This window comes from Apodemus sylvaticus, chromosome 9 (genome assembly GCF_947179515.1).
Source record: "Apodemus sylvaticus chromosome 9, mApoSyl1.1, whole genome shotgun sequence".
NCBI classification, from domain to species: domain Eukaryota; kingdom Metazoa; phylum Chordata; class Mammalia; order Rodentia; family Muridae; genus Apodemus; species Apodemus sylvaticus.
The window spans coordinates 52,702,710-52,726,667 of record NC_067480.1 but is presented as its reverse complement, the minus strand read 5'-3'; the positions used below and the strand labels follow the sequence as shown (position 1 = coordinate 52,726,667).

The window sequence follows — 23,958 nt, the reverse complement described above, 5'->3', positions numbered from 1 at the left end:
ATTTGTTTTCTCATATGTGGTTCTGGATTTTAATTTATATTAAGTATATAAAATCATTAAGTATATGAAACCACGGAAGCAGAAGCTTAACTATTCAAGGGAATATAGAGATTAAAGGGGAAGGAAAAAGGTAAGAAAGGGAAGAAGGGGGAGGTCTCAGAGGCAATATCCTCAATGTAGAGTATACACTATACCACATATATCCTTATATAAGATAGTGTAACAAATGTACAGGGAGAAAAATTTTAAAGATTTTTGTGTAAAGGAGCACAATGTCTGCAATGTTGTTTTCAGGAAATGGAAGGAGAAAAGTGTGTACGTGTGTACATGCAGTGGGGAGTGTGGGTGGAGATGGGAAACAGGAAATGATAACCAGGCAAAATGGAATAGGTGGGTCTGAGTAAAGAATGTATGGGAAATGTCTGTGATGTCAAAACTTTTCTATAAGTTTAAAATTATATTAAAATAATGAAAGGAACCAAAAAGAAAAGACAAAAAAGAAAGAAAAAAGAAAAGAGAGTCAAAAAGGAAGTTAAAATTTAGTTAAGAAATAAAGTCAATACATAGATTACTTAAAATCCAGAATAATCTTAAAATAAAACATAGGCTACTAAACATTTTTTACTAAACATATAACTTAGCCTAAGAATACTGAAAAATTATTGCATAATTCTTTAGCATGTGGTTTTAATATTATATGTGCATATATTTTACTTTTCCTAAAGTATTTTCCTGCTTATTTAATTACCTTTTAAGAAACAGTCTGATGAGGATTTAAAAAAAAATTAGCTTCATTTAATGGAAAGAGAAAAATAATTACTCCACAGATAATTCAAAGAGACATTCAAGTACTTTCTAAACTTCACATCAAAAGGCAAATAAACAATTAGTCAGGTATAGTGGCTTTTGCCTACAACCACTACATTCAGGAGGAGGCTGAAGCTAACGAGCTGTTTTGAGTGTGAGGCCAGCCTGAACTACAGAGTGAAGCTATGTCTCAAGCCACTGTAGCCTCTACCTCTAAGGACCATCTAATTTACTACAGGTTAGGAAAACATCAGAATTTAGTTCCAAATCAGATACTACTACTACTCATCAAATAAGCTAAAACACGGGCTTTAGGGCCTTTTTCACTGGGGGTTTGGCTTAGTGGAGAGATGGCTTAGTGTTTAGAGCATGTGCTGTTCCCAGAACCTGTGTCAGTCAGGTGGCCCCAAATTGCCTGAGACTCAAGCTCCCAAGAAGCCAAAGCCTCTGACTTCTTAGATCATCTCCACTTGGCTCCTCACAACACACAAAAAGACAAACATAAAAATAAATTTTAAATAAACCTAGATATTTTGATTTTTCAAATGTTACCACATGAACAAAAGGAATAAAAGGGTATCCTGAAGATTCCTATTACTCATTAACATTAATATGTCCTGACTGCTTGTTGACATCTAGAGACAACACTAGAGTTGATCAGATATACTCTACCTGATAAAGCTTTCAGATGTTTCATTTATTTTATAAGCTTAAGATATCTAGGAAAGACATCTTATAGATCCCTACAGAAGATGAATTCAATACTGCTTCCCATGCAACCAACCAATCCACCAAAATAGAAGTCACTGCTTACACACTCAGCAGTATAGGCAGGAGGCTTTTATTTTTGTTTTTAAAAAGCAGAAATCATATATAATCTCTAACCTTTTACCATGTACAATCCAGTGAAACTTAATTATATTCACAGTGCCACACAGCCTTCCACAGTCAAATTCCAATATAAGCTTAGGAAAAGAATTATGCTAAGCTACGCCTTCAAGGTGTTAGGCCGCATTACTCAGTGGGGACCTCTTGGAGGTGTCAGCTTGGCTGCCTGAGTTCAGCCAAGCCTGAGAGGCTGTCTTTCTCAAGACCTGCACGAAGCTCCAGAGGCATACTCTTTTTCACATTTTTATACCTTTCACACTTAATTCCAGTTCTTCTTTTTAATAACAAAAATGTATCAAAATGCTATGTAAGAAACAAAAACTAAACACTACTTTCTCTTCGGTGACCACAAACTCTGTACTGAGGCATTTAATCAGCCTTGTACCACAGCTCCTGGGGCACCGGCCTCTTCAGCACCAACACCCTGCAGATTGCAAGCTCTGGAAAGAACACATAGTAATTCTTAGTTATCACTCTAGAGAATCACTCCTTATTGACCTATTTTTGGGGGCCAAATTTAAAGCAAGCTTTATTAAATATTAAATACTGACCAAGAGATGGGCCTAGATCAGGACCAATCTCTGAAATTTCTCAGCTGGACTATACTGACCTAAATTTTAAAACTTCTTTTCCCCCCAAATATTCCAAATTTAGGATGTTTAAAAATTAAGATGATGCTAATTTAAGATGACTCAAAGCTAAAGATACGCTTCTTTTTTTAAAAAAAAAATCAACTTATCTGGTTAGAAGTAAATAAATACTCAAAGGAACTAACACATTTTAAAATTTATTTCTCTACCAACAGCAGAATTAAGAAAAACAGAAAAATTTGACTACACACAATTTCAGAGAAATGTTTCCTAAGGATATTTTAAGACATGATTTAGCAGCTATGCTAACAATAATAAATGCATATTATAAGGACAAAGCCTGAACTCAAATTAGTTTTTAAAAATAATCCATTCAAATTCTAAATATTAAGAAACCTTACATGGTAAGTAAGTAAAAATTCTTTGCTTGCCTCAAAGAGTTTAGCCTGATGCTCAGGATTCACATGGTGGAAAGAGAAAAACAGCTCCCACAAGTTGTTCTCTGCCCTCCAGTTATGCCAGGGCACCCTGTGTATGTAGGGTGTGCACACGAACACATACACATTCACTAATGTGTATTTTCTAAAGAGAAAGAAGTCACTTGTCATTGCAGCTTTCCTAACTGCTGTTTCTGTTCTAACCTTAAAAGCTCTGCTTCTACCTGGCGATGTTCAGGGTCATCGCCATTTACACAGCGTGTCTGAGGCAAGCCTGAACTGCATGGAGCTTGGGTGTGGTAGCAAACAGCACTTAGGAGTTCAGGTGAGCCTGCTCTATATAGTGAATTCCAGTCTAGCCAGAGTTACACCGTACTAACTAACCCTAAAAATAAGTTTATATGCTAATCATCTCCTTCCCGTTTAAAGACTTTAGCTTATGTGTCTTTCTCTGTATATATCTCTGTGTCTCCTAACATTTTAAAACAAATTGTTGTGAAATTTGAAATTTCAAATAAGTAAATCACCTATTTGTATGTCCTGATCTGAATGGTCATTATACGGCACTAGAAAGATCAGCTTAAGGGAACAAGTCTATTAAGAATTCTCTAGTTTGAGCCACCTAGAACTAAACAAGGGGTCTGAAAACCTCAAATAATTGTTTTCTTCTTATTTTACCATCAACTAAACAGAACTCTGGTTAAATCATTGGCATGGTTTTCTTAATCTGCAGAGAAGGGGAAAGAAAGCAAGAAGACAGAGACAGATAAATTGATACCAGAGGAATCCTCTCCACCCACCTTAAGCTGTTCTTCTGTGAAGGTTTATTATTTAAATATTAACTTCTCTCTGCCTTCCTATCAATCTGTCAGTCTACCTTCCCCAATCCTTGTGTGTACGTGGGGACAGGGATTTCAGTATTCTAGTTTGAAAAGAAAGAACAAAAGGTTTATTATTTAAATATTAACTTCACTCTACCTTCCTATCAATTTGTCAGTCTTCTCTAATCTTAGTTCCAGAGGTGCTAGTTGCTCCTCACCCTGTAGGCTTAAGGATCTGGCTATCTCTTTCCAAAGATCAAACCCCTATCCGTTGTGATTCTTAAAATCTCAGCAGGAGTCTAGAATTTGTACAAAATGCTCAGAACTTTAATTTACTTAATGTATTTAAGATACAACTCTCTGGATAGAACAAATGGTAATGGGTATTTGTTCTATTCAGACATGCATGACGTCCTATGCAACACAATTTGGAAGACATACTAAACTATGTTCTAGAGCAATCTTGTTTCATACCTAAATTTTTAAGCCAATTATATTAGAAAGTGATATCAATTTTATATTTTGCCCCATAAAAATTAGGATAGAAAAATATTTAAAGTGGCCTACAATCAATAAAATTAAAGATTCAGGATAATGTTGTCATATCTTATTCTATGGCTTTGCATTCTTAGTGCCTGTCCTGCCCCAATCCTGTGTGTACACAGAGGCAGGGATTACAGTATTCTAATTTGAAAAGAAAGAAAAAAATGGTAGCATCATCTCTATTGTATTACCACACAAAACAAATTCAAAGAGACTCTCAAAAAGAAGACTGGAAGATTTCACAGGCTACCTATCTTTCCTAATAACCTTTCAATGAAATGTGAGCAAAACTTAGAAAATCTATTAAATTCACTAAAAAAAAGCCCTGCAATGTCTGGCTAACCATTATATACTTTGACCAGACAGTACACTGAGTAAAGAGAGAATCGAAATTTCAAAATGTCAGTTCTTCTCATCTTGCCACCTGGATGGAAATAAGAACAGTCAGGAAGTATTGAGTTTGATGGCCTGTTTTGTTTTTTTTTCCCCACGGCCAAAATACTTATTTCCCTTCTCTCAACAAATATTTGCTTTAATTTTGACTGAATGGATTGTAAGATGTTAGAATCATCTAGCATGTATAGCTGGTCTCATAGTCACTGCACTCACTCACACACACACTCACACACACACTCACACACACACTCACACACACACACACACACACACGCACATACAAACACACACACACATATACACCTAGTTACAGTAGTTTCTCCCCACTCCTCCTTCTCTTTGAGATTAAGAAAATGAATACTAAACAGGCATACTGCTAAGCCAGTGTCCTTTAGTCCATTGTATACTCTATTCCAACGTAGTACCTATTGACAAAGTGAACTTTTTGACATGGAGTCTCACTATTATAGTTCTGGCTGGCCAGGCACTTGCAAAGTAGACCAGGTTGGCTCAACTTACTGCAAACCACCTGCTTCTACCTACAAGTATTGGGATTAAAGGCATGAATCACCACATCTATTCTTTACTTACAGAGCTGGGGAGTTTCAGTAGAGTTGAAATCCCAAGTCAAACACTTCAAACATTCTGTGAACTTACCTAAAGAAACAAAACCTCCACATAACATCTTAGAATTCAATCAAGATTAAAGTGAACTATTTAATATTTTTGAGAAAAATAATAGTGATCACACAGGACTTCTGTACCATGAAAATTTATCCTTCAAAAGTGAAGAAAAGCCGGGCATGGTGGCATATGTCTGCCATTCTACACTTGGAAGACTGAGGCAGAAGGATTGCTGTGAGCCTTCCAAGAGTTTGGGCTACAGTGACCCTATTTTTTTTCTAAGTGATTCTCTCAGGACTCTAACTGGACACTTCATTTCGTTCCCCTTACCCCTATCATAATGATGTATTAGACTTCCTACACCAAGAATAAGGAGTATAGCAAGCTTTTGTGCAAAAGGCCTAGTTCTCAGAATTTCCAGTGAAACCAAGAGCCTGAAAGTAACCTCTATATAGTTTCTAGAGAAAGAAAAATTGAATACATTACATGTATTTCTTTATATATATGAAAAAATCTTAATAGTATGCTTCAATGTTCTTACAAATCATATACAATACTCAGTAAAATCATTTCTCCAAAGTCTTAATTACATCCTAAGTTGCCTGTTGTCATACTGATTTTTATTTTAATCTAATTTTAAGAAAATTCCTGTCTCTGCTATCAGTCCTGGTTCAAATAAACTCAATGCAAATGAAAAAAAAGTGAAGGAAAAATGAAATGTTTTTGAGACAAACAATAATTGAAGGGATTTGCTATCAGTAGAACTGCTTCACAAAAAACATTAAAGGAATATGATATAGTTAGTAATTCAGTTAGCTTAGTGAAGGTATAAATTGAAACTTCAACTTTTTTTTATTATTATTTGAGATACCTTAATATACAACTGGATTGCCCTAAAAACTTACGATCTTCTTAAGTCTCCTAAGAGCTGGTATCACAGACAGGAGATACCAAGCTCAGAATCAACTTTTCTTATTCCTATCTGAATAGATAGCCATTTGTTCAAAATAATAGTAGCAACAATATATTTGATTATGTAAGCTAATGCATATATTGCATGCAAACATGAGTGCTTACATGTAAGTGACATGAATGACAATAATAACACAAGGGACAAGATTAATTTATTTATTTTATGTATATGAGTCTATCACTCTCTTCAGACTTACCAGAAGAGGACATTGGATCCCATTACAGATGGTTATGAGCAACCATGTAGTTGCTAAGAATTGAACTCAGGACCTCTAAAAGAGTAGTCAGTGCTCTTAAAGACTGAGCCATCTCTCCAGCCCCTCAAATTATATTCTTGAAGCAGTATTATTTGAAAATGTGTTTATATTAGCTATAATGTATAAGACAAACTCCAAGGCAACCACTAAAAAGTAGGAAAGGAAGTGGAGATGATCTACAAAGAAGAAAAAATGTATTCATGTAAAATATCCTATTAAACCAAAAAGGGGTAGAATGGGAAAACAAGATAAAAACAGGAACAAAGAATGAGCAATAGTAACAAATCCAGTAAATATTTAGCCAATAATCATGCAAAAGAATGTTGTTATACACACACTCAGGAAAAGATAAGAGAGCATGAGGGTATAGCTCAACGGTAAAGCACTTGTCTCTGGGGAAGAGCACCCAGGCTCAGTCTCTAGTATTACAAAAACAAATCCCTATGGCTTAGAAGAACCATATGTTAAATGTAAAGTCATATACATAGATATTGAGGAAAGTCAACTTAAAGAAACTGAATCAAGGGCTGGAAATATGAGAGCTCAGCACTGCTCCTGCAGGACCTTGGTTCAATTCCCAGCACATGACTCAAAACAGTCTATAAGTTCAGTTCCAGGGGATCTGATCCCTCTGCTGGCCTCTATGTGTACCAGGCATGCAAGTTGTACAGACATACATGCAGGCAAAACAGTCACACATAAATTAAAATTTAAGAGAAACGGAATCAACAATTAAAAACTGTCTAAACAGAAAACACAAGGTTCAGATAAGTTTGCTGGTGAATTCTAATTAAACATTTAGGAAAGAAATTGATTAAATTCTCTAAAATCTCTAACACTTTCTAACTCATTTGAAGAGGCTAATATAATCCTAATGCCAAAATCAGACATGAGAAAATAACAAATCAATATTAAGTATGAAAATAAATGGGAATATCTTCAACAAAAGTAAGCTAAAAGAATTATATACCATGACCAAGTGGGATTTGTCCCAAGTATGCAATGCTGACTCAATCTCTGAAAATCAATTAGTGTAATCCAGTACATCAATGGGCCTCCAAGAAACACTGCATGATCAATGATGTATGGAGATGGCAAACCCAAAGCTCATTAATGATACAGAACAAAAAGCAAGCAAAAAACAAACAAATAAGAGGAACCCAAATTGATAAATATCTATAACAAAAACAACAACCCCTAATAAATAAATATCACCTTTCGTGGATGTCAATTCTTGGCTTCACTTATGGAGTCAACAGAATCCCCATGAAAAGTCTACCAAATTATAATAATCAGTGTATTCAACTTAGAGGGTTGCACTGTACCACAGGATAGCTATGAATGTGGGCTAACAGAAGACAGTTTATTTATTTAAAACACTGTGAGAACTTTTTGCACTTTTTGTAAATTAATTGCACAGTTTTCAAGAGTAAACTTTGTAAATGACAACACCACGTCTATGTTAAAAGGTTGGATGTTCCTGGGTGAATAGCAAAAGACCTATAATAGTTAACACAATTCTGAAACAACTGAGTAAAATCAGTCAATTGATACTATACCCAGTCTCAAGACTTCTATACAATACTACAATAATCAAAACAGTGGGGTACTGGCAAAAGAACAGTAAGTTGGACCAGTGAAACAGAACAGAGAATCCAGAAATAGATTCACACAAATAGACAGCTGACCTTTGAGATAATTCAATGGAGGAAAAACATTTTCAACAAAATTTTCTGAAATCTGAAATCTTTTAAAACATACACATATACAAGGAAGAAAATGGAAGGGCTGGGGCTGGACTGTCAGATCAGGAGTAGAGAGCACTTGCTCCATTTCCTACACCCATATATTGGCTCACAAGGATCTGTAATTCCTTGTGACTCCAGTCCTAAAGGATCTGACACTCTTCTGACTTCCACGGGGACCAAACAAGTATGTAGTACATACACATACAACACTCACACACATAAAATAAACAAGCAAAAACATTGAGCAGTTTTGTAGAAAACAGTGTGCTGGGTGTGATGTACACCTTTAATCCCAGCACTCAAGAGGCAGAAATAGGCAAATCACTGTGAGTTGCGATAGTTCCAGGCCAGCCAAAGCTACATAATGAGGCATTGTTTTAAAAGAGTATAAGAATATACATTTAGCATTTTAAGAATAAGTAATTTCTACTCTAACATTATAAGCACTCAACAACAATTACTGGAACTTAAAACTAACCAGACAAAACTAAAACAAAATAACTTTAATGTTTTAAAATAAAGAAACAAATATAGCCTGATGCTGTGTTTTTGTATTTTACCAATAATTAAATCCATTCTCTCCCACTCCTCAAAAAAAAACGTACAGAAAATAAGAGCAGGCATGAATTGTTAGCCAAAGATCATCTCAATTATATACACAGATTTCACAACCCAGGGATTAATATTTTAGGTATTTTACCTAATATTTAGGTATCTCCAATCAGTCGTACTCCAGGACAGCTAACATTTCTTTACAATACATCCCTTTACTTCACTGTTAATAAACATAAGCAAAACTTTTATTCAAAACGCTTCTAAAACTTTCTTTTTTCAGCTATTGAGATGGCTCAGTGCAATCCAAGACACCTGCTGCCAAGCCTCGTCATTTAGATTGAAACTGCTTCTTGATCAACATTTATGATATAATTTTTCTAAACAAAAATATTATAGAACTCTAAAAAATACTTACATATCTAATTGACAAAATTGTGATAAAACAGGGGTTAGATCACAATGTTAGCTGTCCTGGAGTACGACTGATTAGAATTATATGGATCAATGAGAAGATTCTGGTAGGTAGACTTCTTGGCATTTGAGATGCTTTTGGAGATTATATCAGTGGTTCTCAACCTTCCTAATTCTGTGATCCTTTAATACAATCATGTTGTGATAACCAACCCCACCATAAACTATTTTTATTGCTACTTCATTACTATAATTTTGCTACGATTATGAATGAAAATACCTGATATGCAAATATCTGACCCCTGTGGGTCATGGCCCACAGGTCAAGAACCACTAATCTATATGATGATCCAGAAATACCACTTTTAAATGTTCAACTTAGAAATGAGCACCAAAAGAAACATTATATGATATCCTAAGCCTCCTAAACCAGACAAGACTTCATCTTTAAAAATAAAAGCTCAGTGCTAGTTCACACCTTTGATCCAGATATGTTAGATAGAGGTTGAGTCAAATTAGACTGAGCAGAGTAAGACATTGTCTAAAACCAACCAACTCACATTTAAAACAACGTAAGTATATTAAATAAAAAAAGGATAGAACAGCAACCTAATTAAAAAAAAATTATCTGTACTCTGCCTGAGCACGTCTGTGCACCACGTGCATGCCTGTGGTCCACAGAGGTCAAAAGAGGGCGTCAGAGCTCCTAGAACTGAAGTTCTGGATGGTGGTAAGCCACCAGGTAAGTGCTAGGAATCAAACCTGGGTTCTCTGCAAGAAATAAGTGCTCCTAACCACTGAGCCATCTCTCTTTCCCCAGGAACCTAAAAGTTTATGAAAATGTAGTTATACTAAAACATGGACAGAAATACAAATTATCTAGGAGAGGAGTTTCATCATATATCTTTTAAACATAGTCATTTGAAACAAACTATAAGCAACTGATTATTGGGTAGGTGTGTATGTTTTATACTTTATATTATGTTTTACACTTAAAAATAAAAATAATTTTGGAAAAAATCCAAAATGAAGAAAACCTAATATATAAATATGTTCAGGAAGCCAAAACAGTTTCAATAAAAGAAGCAGAACTGAACTGTATGCCCAGTGAACTGTGCAAACGCAAACACACATATAGAAAATAAACAGAAAATGTTAGGGTTAGTCATTTCTGAATAAGATTGTTTCGTTTTCTTCTTTGTACATTACTCTTTGTTAATATTAGTATAAGAAAATAGCAAACAATAAAACGTAAATTCATCTGGTGAAAATACACATTCCAATTAAATTACTCAGACTATTTTTCTTTAGATTCTGAAAAACTAGCAAAATGGCTTAGTGTATAAAGGCATTTGCCCCCAAGCCCAAAGATTTCAGTTAGTTTCCCCCAAACCCATATGGTGGAAGGGAAACCTGACTCCCAAAGGTTGTTCTGATACCCTGCCCCCATAAACACACACACACACACACACACACAAAACTAGATAGAATAATTTAAATTTTCTTAAAAAGATCAGACCATGTTAGTTGTCCTAGTTAGGACTTTAGTGCTGTGATGAATACCACAACTAAATGCAACTCGGAGTGAGAAGGGTTTATTTCTCCTTACAGAGAAAATTCAGGCCAAGAGCTCTAGGAGAGAACCTGGAGGGAGGAACTGAAGCAGAAGCCGAGGAGGAATGCTGCTCACCACTTTGTCTGCTCTAGTTTGTTTAGTTGCTTTCTCACATACCCCAAGATCACATGCCCAGGGATGGCATCTTCCTGCCAGTAGGCCAGGCTCTCCCTCCCACATCATCATTAATCAAGAAAAAGTCCCATGGACTTTTGTACAAGCAATGTGATAGAATTTTTTTTCTCAATTTTTTCATTTTCCTAGATAACATTGGCTTGTATCAAGTTGACAAAAAAAAAAAAAAAAAAAAAAAAAAAAGAAAGAAAAAAGAAAAAAAGAAAGAAAAAGAAAGAAAGAAAGAAACATAGCCCATTTAAATTAGTATTCAAAGCCACACAAACCTAAAGATTTAACACAGCTTTAAACTTCTAATTTTAAATATTTAGGAGCTAAATCCCAGCCCTGGAATTATCTTTAGTTTTATATTTCTGAAGATAGTTTAAGTTTCTATTTCTAGTACTGTGACATCAGAATAGATAATAGTCCTGTTCTCCAATGCATCAGATAAAGCTATCACTTGGGAAATCTTCATACCAAATTTTAATTTATATTGCAAAGAGAAAATATGTATAAAGGATGATTTCCAAGTATAGGAAATGGCAGAAACAGGGCAGCACATAATGTTTATGTAACACTGTAATAAAATGTTACATATTGTCTTTGTCAGGGTTTCTATCCTTGCACAAAAAATATAGAACAGTTTTGAGAAATTAAAGACCTATACAGACAGCTGTACAGTGTCAGTATATTAGAAAATACAGTATTTTGTAAGTTCTCCCCAAACTAGGAAGTTGATCTAATTACAACCAACAGTAAAAGAAAACTACATTCTTAAAAACAGAAATTAACAAGATGGAACTAGAAATGTAGCTCAGAGGCTCAACTCCCAGCATCACAAAAAATAAATTAATAATCAAACAAGGGGATACTAAAATATATATGATCAAAAAATAGTCAAAACAGTCATGAAAAGATTGAAGGGCTTACTCTACCTGACTTCAAAATAATTCTATTTAAAATAATACTGGCAAAAAAGGATAGGGAATTATAACTATTGTAATAGAGTCTATGAATTAATCCACACTTATACAATTAAGTGATTTTTCAAAACAAGTCAAGGTAGGTAAAGAAAAAAGTATTTTTTGAAAAATATTGAAATAATTGGACATAAAGGAGAGAGGAGAACTTCAATTTCCGCAATGCACCATAATAAAAAATTAATTCAAAATGTATTGTAGCATGAATGCAAGAAATAAAGTTATAAAGCTCATATATGATAAAATGTAGAAAAATATTTTCAACTTTGATATAGGAATTTACTAGGACACAGAAAATACCTATAGTCATAAAAGGAAAAATTAGCAATCTTGATGAAGTCCATTATTAAAACTATTTAAAAGGTAAGCAGGCACAAGGTGGCACACATTGTTCTGACACACATTGTTAATCTTGGCACTCAAGAGGGCTGAGACAAAAGGAGTACCATGAATTTGAAGCCATCCTGGGATACATGGCAAGTTCCTGTCACAAAATTATGAGAAAATATTTCTGGATAAATACCAAATTAAGAGAAAATATTTCTGGATAATTTGTATTTAGAACATAAATAACGGTTACAATCCCAAAGGAAAAGAACTCTGAATTTTAAAATTAAGCAAAAGTCTTACATAGTTACTTCTCAAATGACTAACAATACAGAAAAGTTGGGGATGGAAATATGGCTCAGTACCCTATTCTTGCAGAGGACTCAAGTTCAGTTCCCAGTACCCACATGGCGGTTTGCAACCATTTTTAATTCCAGTTCTAGAGGATCTAATGCCCTCTTATGACCTCTGTAGGCACCAAACACAAACATGGTGCCCATAAATTACATGTTAAATCATACACATAAAAAATTTACAGAAATAGGCTCTCTGCTCCTCCCTGCTCCAGAGACAGCCGCATCTTCTTGTGCAGTGCCAGCCTCGTCCTGTAGACAAAATGGTGAAGGTCAGTGTGAACGGATTTGGCCGCATTGGGTGCCTGGTGACCAGGGCTGCCTTCTGCAATCCGCCTGGCAAAGTGGAGATCGTTGCCATCAACGACCCCTTCATTGACCTCAACTACATGGTCTACATGTTCCAGTATGACTCCACCCACGGCAAGTTCAACGGCACAGTCAAGGCTGAGAATGGGAAGCTCGTCATCAATGGGAAGCCCATCACCATCTTCCAGGAGCGAGATTCTGCTAACATCAAATGCAGTGATTCTGGTGCTGAGTATGTCGTGGAGTCGACTGGCATCTTCACCACCATGGAGAAGACCGGGGCCCATTTGAAGGGTAGGGCCAAAAGGGTCATCATCTCTACCCCTTCTGCCGATGCCCCCATGTTTGTGATGGGTGTGAACCACGAGAAATATGACAACTCTCTCAAGATTGTCAGCAATGCATCCTGCACCACCAACTGCTTGGCCCCCCTGGCCAAGGTCATCCATGACAACTTTGGCATCGTGGAAGGGCTCATGACCACCGTCCATGCCATCACTGCCACTCAGAAGACTGTGGATGGCCCCTCTGGGAAGCTGTGGCGTGATGGCCGTGGGGCTGCCCAGAGCATCATCCCTGCATCCACTGGTGCTGCCAAGGCTGTGGGCAGGATCATCCCAGAGCTGAATGGGAAGCTCACTGGCATGGCCTTCCGTGTTCCTACCCCCAATGTATCCGTTGTGGATCTGACGTGCCGCCTGGAGAAACCCGCCAAGTATGATGACATCAAGAAGGTGGTGAAGCAGGCATCCGAGGGCCCACTGAAGGGCATCCTGGGCTACACTGAGGACCAGGTTGTCTCCTGCGACTTTAACAGCAACTCCCACTCCTCCACCTTTGACGCAGGGGCTGGCATTGCTCTCAATGACAACTTTGTAAAGCTCATTTCCTGGTATGACAATGAGTACGGCTACAGCAACAGGGTGGTGGACCTCATGGCCTACATGGCCTCCAAGGAGTAAGAAGCCTGGCCCGCCCACCCCAGCAGAGCAAGAGAGAGGCCACCATGCTGAGGAGTCCCTGTCCCAACTCAGCCCCAACACTGGGCAGCTCCCTCAGTTTCCATCCCAGATCCCCATAACAGCAGGGCCTAGGGAGCCCTCCCCACTCTCTTGAATACCATCAATAAAGTTTGCTGCAACCCCCCCCCCTAAAAAAAACATTTACATAAATATAAAAAAAATGTTTTAAGTGCCACTTAGCTCAGTGGTAGAGAGAGAGCACTTGCCTGGTAATGGTGCTGAATTCTATCCCTAGCACGGTATACTCATTAAGCATTTAGTTCAGTAATTCAGTGTTGTCTGATAGACTTGAACTTTTTTGCAAGTCCATAGTGATATAGACAGCATTTTCTTCAGCACTCCTAAGATGATATAAAACATTTCCTAAATATACATGCCTTACATTTCTAGTCTATTGCTTCATCACAGGTAATGTCCCTGTAACTTCTGCCTATATTAATTGTATCTGACCTATGTAGGTTTTTTCTTAGTGAGGATGTTATTTTAGAGGTTCATTCATGTTATTGTATGTATTGATAATTGCTTTTTATTGTTAAGTAATAAATCTATTGCAGGCCACCTATACATACAATACACAGTCTATTGTATATACAGATGACCTGCAATAGATTGCTTAATATAGCTTCCCAGAAATGACCAATTGTACGGTTTCCAGTTTGAGACTGTGAACTTTTCTGCAGAAGTCTTTTTTCTTATAAGCCCAGGCAAGACGAACAACAAACAAAAATAGCCTATTACTAAATTTACATGCCCAATTTTCATCAGGTATCACCGTTTTTTGACCCAGGGGCTTACACAATAAGACATCAATCAAGAAGGATCTACTAAATCTTAGTGTTTTGGTTTTTCTCTTACCAAATAATTGTCTTCCTTTCCAAATACTATTCCTTACTTCTTTTCCATCTTAGTTCTATCTTAGTCTCTTTGAAGACCTACCTTCTACAGTTACATTCTCTATTGATCCCTCTTGTACCTGGGCATTCTATTTTGGAGAAAAGAATGCCTATCTCTGATTTCCCTATATGCCTAGCTCTGCCTAAAGCAGGGAACTATGCATTGTATTACCAGTAAAAAGTAAGTATTTTAAGAAGGTAAACAGTGATGTGCTTCAAGGATTCATTCTCAAAGTGTATCATCATATTAAAATAGCAATAAGAACGCAGGACGATGCTTTAAAGATCACTTAACCTGAATTTTCTGACATCGCACAAGCTTTTCCAGATGAATCTTATAATACCCCAGACAGTGACTCAACTGGCTAAATTAATGCTAGTGGCTATTTTATGTTCAAATAATTGATATTAATTTATTATCAACTCAAGAGACATTGTGAGTTAGAAATATTAGTTACAATCTTGCAACTACCTAAGTAGCACACTTGTTTTTATAAAAATTTATTTTTATTTCACCCAGATAAAGCTGCAGGGAGGCAGATGCCTGGTTTTGTTAGCATCTAATTGTTTTGGTTTTGCTATGGTTTTGAAATTTACAACGTAGCTCATGCTGGTGTTAAACTTGTGATCCTCCAAGAGTCCTGGGATTATAGATGTGTACTACTATGTCTGACTTGGTAACAGCTGTTCACTCTACAGTCTCAGGATACTCATCAAGTACACTAATTCCATGACTAAAAAAGTTAATCTTCTCTTTCTTAAAATTGTCTTAATAGCAATACTTAACAACAGCTAACTCGGTGTGATGGTCTGAAAAGCATGGCCCTTATAGGCTCATATATTTGAATGCTTAGGAGGTGAGATCTTGTTGGATGATGTGTGTTACTGAGGGTGGGTTTTGAGGTTTCAAAAGTATATGGCAGGCTCAGACTTGCAATTTCGATGTTTTCATTTACTTCTCCAGCATCATGCCTGCCTGCTACCATGCTCCCTGCCATGATGATAATAAATAAACTAAGCCTCTAAAACTGTAAGCAATTAAATGCTCTCTTTTATAAGAATTCTCTCTTGGTCATGGTGTCCCTTCACAGTACTAGAACAGTGACTAAGACAATGTTGTTACTGGGACTGGGGTACTTCTGTGACAGGCCTGAATATGTTGTTTGTTGCAGAAATATGGAAGACTTTGGGACTCTGAAGTAGAAAAGTGGTTGGATACTTTAAGTGGAGCTTAATGTGCTATCCTAGTAGAAACATGGAAGACAGTGCTGTGGGTGAACTGTGGAGGTCCAGCTGGAGATGTTTCAGAGGGGAAGAATAGTAGTAAGTAGCCTAGAAAGCATTCTAGTGCTATTCCAGCAGACTTGTTACTGGTTTTCCCCTTGTCCTAAAAAATCTGCTAAAAGCTACACTGAAAAGCTTAGGACTGGCAAAGATTTCAAGACAGCCTAATATTAACTGTGTCATATGGTTGTTAGTAATCACTCTTTATGCAGATCTATAACAAGCTGGACAAAGAGAAATAAAAAACTGTACAATCTGAGGAGGATATGAGTGCTACAGAGATAAAGGTTGAAAGAAAAACCTGAAGCTAAATGGAATAAGGAGAGTGATGACCTCAGGGCAAGACCAGCCCAGCTAAACTTCCAACTAGTAAAAAGGAACTAAAAGAAATGAATGAAACCATCAACAACAGAAACCTGATGTATTATCTATTGAAGAGGGAGCAGAGTTCCAATCCCATTAAGTAGCAGAATTAGCAGCTTCACCATGTGATTCTGGCTTTAGAGGAAAGGATACAAGAAAAGGGGTTGTACCACCTCCTTCCAGGAAAAGTTGCTGAAGCCGGGCACGTGTCAGGTATGTCCTTACATGAAGACCCAGAGAGGTTATTGCATGAAGCCGTGAAGAGATACCTGCCAAGAAAAGCTACAGACCGGTATGGAGCCAGCCGAACAGACAGAAGAGTGCTGCAGCCTTTAAAGGAGTCAGAGATCCAAAGAACCCTTTGATATCAGACGTAGATGCAGATCAGATAGCAAATGCAGAATTTGCCCTGCTGGTTTCTGGTCTTGCTTTGGTCCAGTATTTCCTCAGTGTTCCCTTTCCTCCCTTTTAGAATGGAAATAGTTACTCTGTGCCATTGTCTGTTAGAAGTGTGTGATCTTCATTTTGATTTTGTTTTACAAGGGATTACAGATTGCCATGAGTCTCAAAAGAGATTTTAAACTTTGGATTTTAAACAGTATTGAGGAGGCTGTGATAGATTTTTTAAGTTGAACTAAATGCATCTTTTTTTTTTTTTCATCATAGTATAGATATAAGCCTATGGAGGCCAAGGAATGGAATATAATGGCTTGAATAAGAATGTGTTCCCATAGGCTCATAGTTTTGAATGTTTAGTCACTAGTAGTGAAACTGTTTGGAAAGGTTAGAAGGTGTGGACTTGTAGGAGGAAATGTATCACTATTGGGCTGGGGGATGGTTTGAGGTTTCAAAAGCCCTTGCAAGGCCCAGCATCTCTCTGCCTGCTGCCTGTGGATCAGGATGTAGCTCTCAGTTACTTCTCTAGCACCATGTCTGCCTTTATGCCTTCATGCTCCCCGTTATGATGATAATGTAATAAGCCTCTGGAACTGTAAACAAGCATCCAATTAAATGTTTCTTTTACAAGTTGGCTTGATTGTGGTATCTCTTCACAGCATTAGAACAGTGACTAAGACACACAGCAAATTTAAGAAACACTTGCAACAGCCTTTAATCCCAGCACTCAAAAGACAGAGGCAGGAAGATCTCTGAGTTTGAGGCCAGCCTGGTCTACAGAACAAGTTCTAGGAGATCCAGAGCTACAAAGAGAAACCCTATTTTAGAACACAAGCAAACAAAATAAGAAGGGTAGAAATAAAGAAAAAAAACACAAAGAACTACAAAAACATTTATAGTAAGATATCAGAATTTATTGTTGAATGTTCATTGTTGTTTTTAACAATGACTTAAACAGGATGAGTACAACCTCAAAATGTTTGGTTTTGCTTATTTAACTGAATACTACAGCACTGGCCATAGTAATGAACTGTTGGGACAATTAAATAAATAGTACACAAGACTAAAGTTTTAAAAAGTCTTTAGTTTATGAAGTGTCCTATCAAGAGTTCATTTAAAATTCACAAGCTTCAGTCTGTAGGTCGTCCAGTTTTTAATGTGTTAAAAAGAATTTAAATAAACATGTTAAAGTGATTATCTAAAGTCAACCTGATCTATACAGTGAGTTCCGGTCCAGCCTGGGCTACAAGGTAAGATTCTGGGTAAAAAAGAAAAGCTCAAGAACAACAACAATAAAACAATGACTACACTATCAGAAAGCACCCATAGTGTTAAAGGCACAGAGACCAAGTAAAAAAGTTGCTACTAGAAGTTGCAGTGGTAGATGAGAAGTTACTGTTTAACAAGTTTGGGATTGTGAAAAAGTTCTGGGAATGGATAGTGTAACAGTTACATAATAACATGAAAGTAACAACTTAATGCTTTAAATGGCTAAGGTTGTATAAAAACTTTAACATAGTGTTAGCTTTCTACATGGCAGCATGGGAAGGTGGTAAGAATACAAAATTTAGGCTACCTGGTTTTAAACCTCTGTTTACTATAGATCTGTGTAGTCTTTGAGAAAGTAACTTACTATCTCTGCTTGTTTCCTCAATTAACAGAACATTCCTCATAGAGGCATGGTAAGAAATAATTAATTCAGCACATAGGAAGCACTGAAAGTAGTACACTGTATTTAGTAACAGTTTTTTGTTATTATAATTTTAAAACATTTTTGTGAGTCAAGACCTCAGTACATAACCTAACCTAGCCTTAATCCTCCTGCTTTCAAGCATACAAATTAGACTTTGGCTTTGTGCTAGGTATCAAACCCAGGCCCTTATATGTTTGGTAACTGCTCTCCCACTGAGTTGTATCTCCAAACTTTTTTTAAATGAAGTTTAGGTCAAATGTCTGTAGAACTTTAAAAGCCCTTCATCAAAATTAAATTACTCCTTTTGTTTTGTTTTGAGGCAAAATCTCATTATGTAGGCCACCCTCAAACTCAGTATCCTCCTACCTCAGCCTCCCTCTCAAATACAGGCTCGTTACTACACTTAGCGCCTCAAAATTCTTAAGGTCAGTTAGAAACACCAAATGAAAAACAGTAACTCTAAACTTCCTATTTAATAGGTAATGGAACTAAGAATTCAAGATAATTGACCCGAGGTTATATATCTTACTCCATTAATATTACTTTTCCTAAAGAAATAAGAGTTTGGGATTAATACCAATATTGACATTCAATGATTTCCAAACCAAAGACAATAAAGCAAATGTGTATCCCAGAATCTATCTATCTATCTATCTATCTATCTATCTATCTATCTATCTATCTATCTGGAGAGAGCTAAAATTCAATAAAAACAAAACAAAAAACAACAGTTATTATCCTCAAAGATAACAGTTAAAAACATCTAGCCAGAAAACAAAGTGTTAAAAATTGTGAAGCCATTATCAAAGATGCTTCCACTACTGTCAGCCAGACACCAAGTGAATAATCTCAGTGACACCTGAATCAAGAGTCTGTGTGGAATACTAAATAGCGCTAATATTCATCACAGACAGCTACACATTACTCTTTACTAAAATCAAACAAGTGAGCAGCAATCCGAATACCACAAAATGTTTGGTGAAAAACAAATCACTTACAACGCTTTGTAGACATTTTGTATTTACTTCAACTGGGCTATCTGGAACTGGTGTCTGGAACAAACTCTACAAAGGGTTTTAAAGAGTGTCCTTATTTTGCCACCTCTCCAGGGTTTTACTTAGAGAATTTGGATTTTACTTTATTTTTTATGTGGTTTGATTTGTATTTTATTTTTCCACGTGGTGTGATGGTTTTTTCAGATAGGCTCTCACTGTATAATCCAGGTTGACCTGAAGTTCACTTCAATCTTCCTGCCTCAGCCTCCCCAGTGCAGACTACAGGAATGATCCACCCACCATGTCTGGCTCCTGAACCCAACTCTAAAAGGATAATTACCACCTACCCGGGAAATGTCTTCTTCTCCCAGTCTATACTGTTAAAATCCTGCCTATCCTGTTGACATTGAAATACATGATGCACATGTATGAAAAGATCATGATGAGACCCAGTATTATATATAATTAATACATGGTAATAAAATGTTTTTAAAAATAGTATTCAACCTTTTAAAAGGCTCCACTTTATAGTGGCAGCTTCCACAGATTCCGCCCCTCCCCCCCCCACTGACCTCTCAATGTAGAATCAACCTTTTCTTTGCTGCCTTATGCTACACAGCCTCAACAACTCACTGTTACTAACATTCACTTCTGACCCTCCCTCTCAGGACCCCCGACGCTCCGACCCCAACAGTAGGAAAGGGCATTTAATTTAACACATATCGAGCATCCCAGAGACAGGCAGGGGCTACCAATTTTGCATAATTTTCTAATTCAATCTTCATGACAACAGGCTAGAAAGGTAAACAGGTAGGGAACTACTGCAGTTAATGGCTTGCTTGTCCACTATCACGTTGCTAGCCTATTCTAGCTCATGGAATGCTAGTTTATTCTGTTCTAATGCGCTGTTTCCACCACCCAAGTGTTGTAGAAGTGTCTCCCACTATACCTGAGTAGGTTTCCGTGACTGTGTGCTCACTTCAATATTCTTACGCACACAATACCACCATTTAATAATCGAATCATGCCTCAGCCCTAGCCCGCTACCTTTACAGTTCCTTTAGGGAGGACCTACTTGAGCGGCTCTCCACTTCTCCACGAGAAATGCTGCAGGCAGCATCCACCCAAACTGTTCTTCCCACAAAATGTATGAAATGCAGCACACATGAAACATGCAACTTACTCATATCATTCCCCAAAGCTCCTATTTCACTCTGAGGCACATGTTTATACTAACATAAGGATCAAACAATTTCCAGTCCACACAGTGGGGCTATCCTAAGACAACGTCTGAATATTTCAGGTGTCTTAAAAGGAAGGCATCCTAACTAACACTATCAGGCAGTCTTCCGTCTTTCTGCCGTCCTCCACTGAATTGCAGTTTGGATTTCCGGCGGGAATGTACACGGAAAGATGAGATGGAGCTAAAAAGCACTAGAGCAATTACTTTGCCGGCTTAATTAGAAGACACAGAAGGCGCCCCGCCTTTCTAAATCTCTGCAGTGAACTCATCTATGAAGGCGGGCAGGGCATGGAAGGTAGAACAATCCCGCATCCAGTCACCGGTTTCTGCGACTACCGGGGCCAGTCCCTTTCCACCCGCGGTTCCCTGCCACCAGAGCCCTAGTGCGGAGTATCAGCCCCGCCGCACCTCCCCAGGCGGCTCCAGGTCTCATTGTCTGCACGGTGCAGCCCCGAGGGGCGCGGGGTGCAGCCCAGGCCACGCCGACCCCTACCCACCGCAGGCCGCCTGACCGGGCTCAGCCGGGAGCCTGGCCGGCAAGGACCCCGCCCCGGGCTGCAGCCGTCCGCACTCGCCCGGAGAGCCACGCCGGGCGCAGGGAAAATGGAGACGTTAGCGCCTCCCGGGCACCCAGATCTCTCCATTCCCCGACCTCGAGGACCAGGCGGCGGAGCACTCACCGCAGCAGCCCCTCGGCCCTCCCGGAGCCCCGCGCTAGGCAGCAGCTGCTCGAGCCCTCCAGCCGCCGCTGCCGCCTCTCCAGGCGCGACGCTCCTCTCCGGAACGCTGAGAGCGCCCGCAGCTCCAGCGGCGCGCGCTCGGTGACTGACTGACCGCCCCACAGAGCGGGCGTCGGCGGGGACTGGGCGGGGCGGCCGCAGAGCCCCGCGACGCGGATCACAGAGCCCGCGCGTCCGGCCCGGCACGCAGGGCGGGGCTGAGGGCCGCGCGGCCCAAGGGCGGACCGACTCGTGCCCGGCCGCGCGTTCCCCGCAGCGGCCACCGCTCACTTCCGGCGCAGGCGGCCGCGCGCACATGCACGCGCACGCGCGCGCCCCTCGCGGCCAGGACAGCGGTCGCACTCACCCCCTCTCCCCGCCCCCCACCGGCCGCCCCTCAGGCGCCGGGCCGCACCCAGCCGCGGCCGTCCTCCGCGCCCTGCCTTTCCTGCGCGCGGCCGTGTGAGCCGCCTCCAGGAACCAATGAATCAGAGAATGAATGAGCCGAGAGGAAAATCCCGCCGCGGTCCCGCCCGCCGTGGCCCTTCCCGGGAAGCCTGCCCAATTGCTCCGATCCCAGGGTCTCCCGACTGAGAGCGGACGAGCAACCCGTCCGGGCTGTGCGCCTTTGCCTGCCGTCCGCATCTCTGGGCTTGCTCATGCACTTACCGACTATTGTTGAAATCTGGGAGCACTGCCTAAGGAAATCCCATTTTAGCTTAAACTCTGCAGTTTCGAGCAATGTATGGAAAGCTTTCAGAATCAGATGTTGTTCCATTCATCTTTACCTTTTCACGTCAAAGCCTGGTCATCTGTGTCCCTGGTTTTCTCTTATTGAATTTATTCTCAGCAAGGAAGGGTGTTGGTAATTTTTCCTGAGCCCTGAGCTGTATTCTCTTAAAAGACTACACTTTTAAATACAGAGTTTGATTCCAAGTTCCAAATTACTCAAATGCTGCTTATTTTAATGCAGTTTTAACTTAGGCAGACTTAGATTTCTTTCTATTTACGTCCTTATGATGACCTTCATGTAAAGTTGATCAAAGGAAAGGAAAAGTAGTATTAAATTACCTTTGCTTGGCTATGTACTTTGTTAGCATTAAAGAAATTGAGCTATGGTCTGGAATTGGCTGCACTGAATGTTCGGCATTTTTTTTTTCTGTCTTCTTGTCTGCTCTTTAACCTTTTCTGTATCTTGAATTTTCATCAAAAAATACATAAATAAGTAAATCATGTACTTCTGAAATTCTGGCGATCTTTCTAAGAATAAGTATTCATTTCTCTATTCTAGGATCAAATCCCAGTTTGACTAATTGCATTCTACTTCCTGATATTCTTGAAGATTTCCAAGTAGTTTCACTCTTTTAGCAATCTTTTCCAAACTGCTGCACAATCTGTTTCAAACCGGTATTTAGAACTAACTGTCCAATACAATTATTTGGCTGTTTCACACTTGAGATAGTTGTACTTTAGGAAATAAGTGTATTTTTGTATTTTAAATTTAGTAGGCACTTCAATAATCTCATGTAAAACAACATCATCTCATAAACTAAAAATGGCGGAAGTAGCCAGTCCTTGTGACCTCTCTGTAGCCAGTCCTTGTGGCCTCTCTCTTCTTTGTTGAATTCAGTCATCATTTGTTACTTGTAATTATTTCAGCATACTATATTCTCTTCATGAATATCATACCGTATTCATTTCATACCTCATGCAGTATCTACTGTAGACCTTTGTATAAATGACAAATACTTTGAAATTTTTAATCAGCGATGCATACAAATGTTGTCTGAAGCCTCTTCATTCCCCTTGTGACAAAGTTTATTGAGATAAACACACCTAGGTGCCTAAACCTAATCAATAACCTATTGTTGTCAATGTTATTACCAGGCTGAACACAGTACAAGGAAGAGCCTCACTTTTACAAAAACCACCTTACAAAATAGGCTCTTGAGTGTTCTTTAGCTAGCTCTCAGCCAGCTCTTCCCAATAAGTGCTGAGGCTGGTTAAGATGAGTCTGTTAGAAAACAGTCACTTTCCACCATTGAGAAAAATAAGCAGGTTCTCATCAGTTTCTTTAAACCATGAGATAATCTATTTGCTTAGTTGGAGTCTATTGGGCTCCAACTAAGGGGTAAGAATATAAGGACAAGAAAAACTTGTTATCTCCAGCCCCTAAAAATCACAGACTGCTGGATAAAGGAGGTAGGGAAGCCACTGTTAGAAAATTAGTCTATTCCCAGGTCAGGAGAGCCTACTCAGTGGAGATAAACTACATGTTTAATGGCTGGCAGGAGGAGCTAGCCGGATGAGGAGGGAACAGGCGTTCCAGAGAAAGGCAGCAGTGTCTGCACAGGTGTGAGTGACCATTAGTAGCATTACCATGCCCAAGAGGCCTGCTCCCAAGTCATTACATCTCTTCCGGACAGACACAGAGAAGGTTCAAATAGGTGAGGAATGGTAGAAAGGACTGTATTAATCAAGAGCTCATGTGCTACACTAAGGGGTTTGAACTTTATAATAAAGAATAAACTCTGTGAAGTGTGCCTTAGGGTTTCCATTGCTGTGAAGAGACACTATGACCAAGGCAACTCCTATAAACG

At 38.8% G+C, this 23,958-nt stretch overlaps 2 protein-coding genes across 5 annotated transcripts in view; one reads left to right on the top strand and one right to left on the bottom strand.

Annotated features, from left to right (window-relative positions):
- Positions 1 to 21,637, bottom strand: part of Raph1 (Ras association (RalGDS/AF-6) and pleckstrin homology domains 1) — an 81,719-nt gene extending 60,082 nt beyond the window's left edge. For 2 of the 4 annotated variants that reach the window (XM_052192028.1, XM_052192029.1), the window contains exon 1: positions 21,320 to 21,636. The gene's annotated coding sequence lies outside the window, so the exon portion shown is untranslated. Of the gene's footprint in view, positions 1 to 21,319 lie in introns of all 4 variants that reach the window. The other 2 variants (XM_052192027.1, XM_052192030.1) reach the window with 2 other exon arrangements.
- On the top strand, positions 12,631 to 13,895 carry LOC127692080 (glyceraldehyde-3-phosphate dehydrogenase-like). Its single transcript, XM_052192032.1, has one exon. The coding sequence runs from the start codon at positions 12,705 to 12,707 to the stop codon at positions 13,710 to 13,712; it is 1,008 nt and encodes a 335-aa protein (XP_052047992.1). The 5' UTR covers positions 12,631 to 12,704; the 3' UTR covers positions 13,713 to 13,895.
- Positions 21,638 to 23,958: the final 2,321 nt, after the last annotated feature.

What these genes read in the sequence shown, in the direction of transcription:
- LOC127692080 (XM_052192032.1), top strand. Translation starts at nt 12,705, where the DNA reads ATGGTGAAGGTCAGTGTGAACGGATTTGGCCGCATTGGGTGCCTGGTG.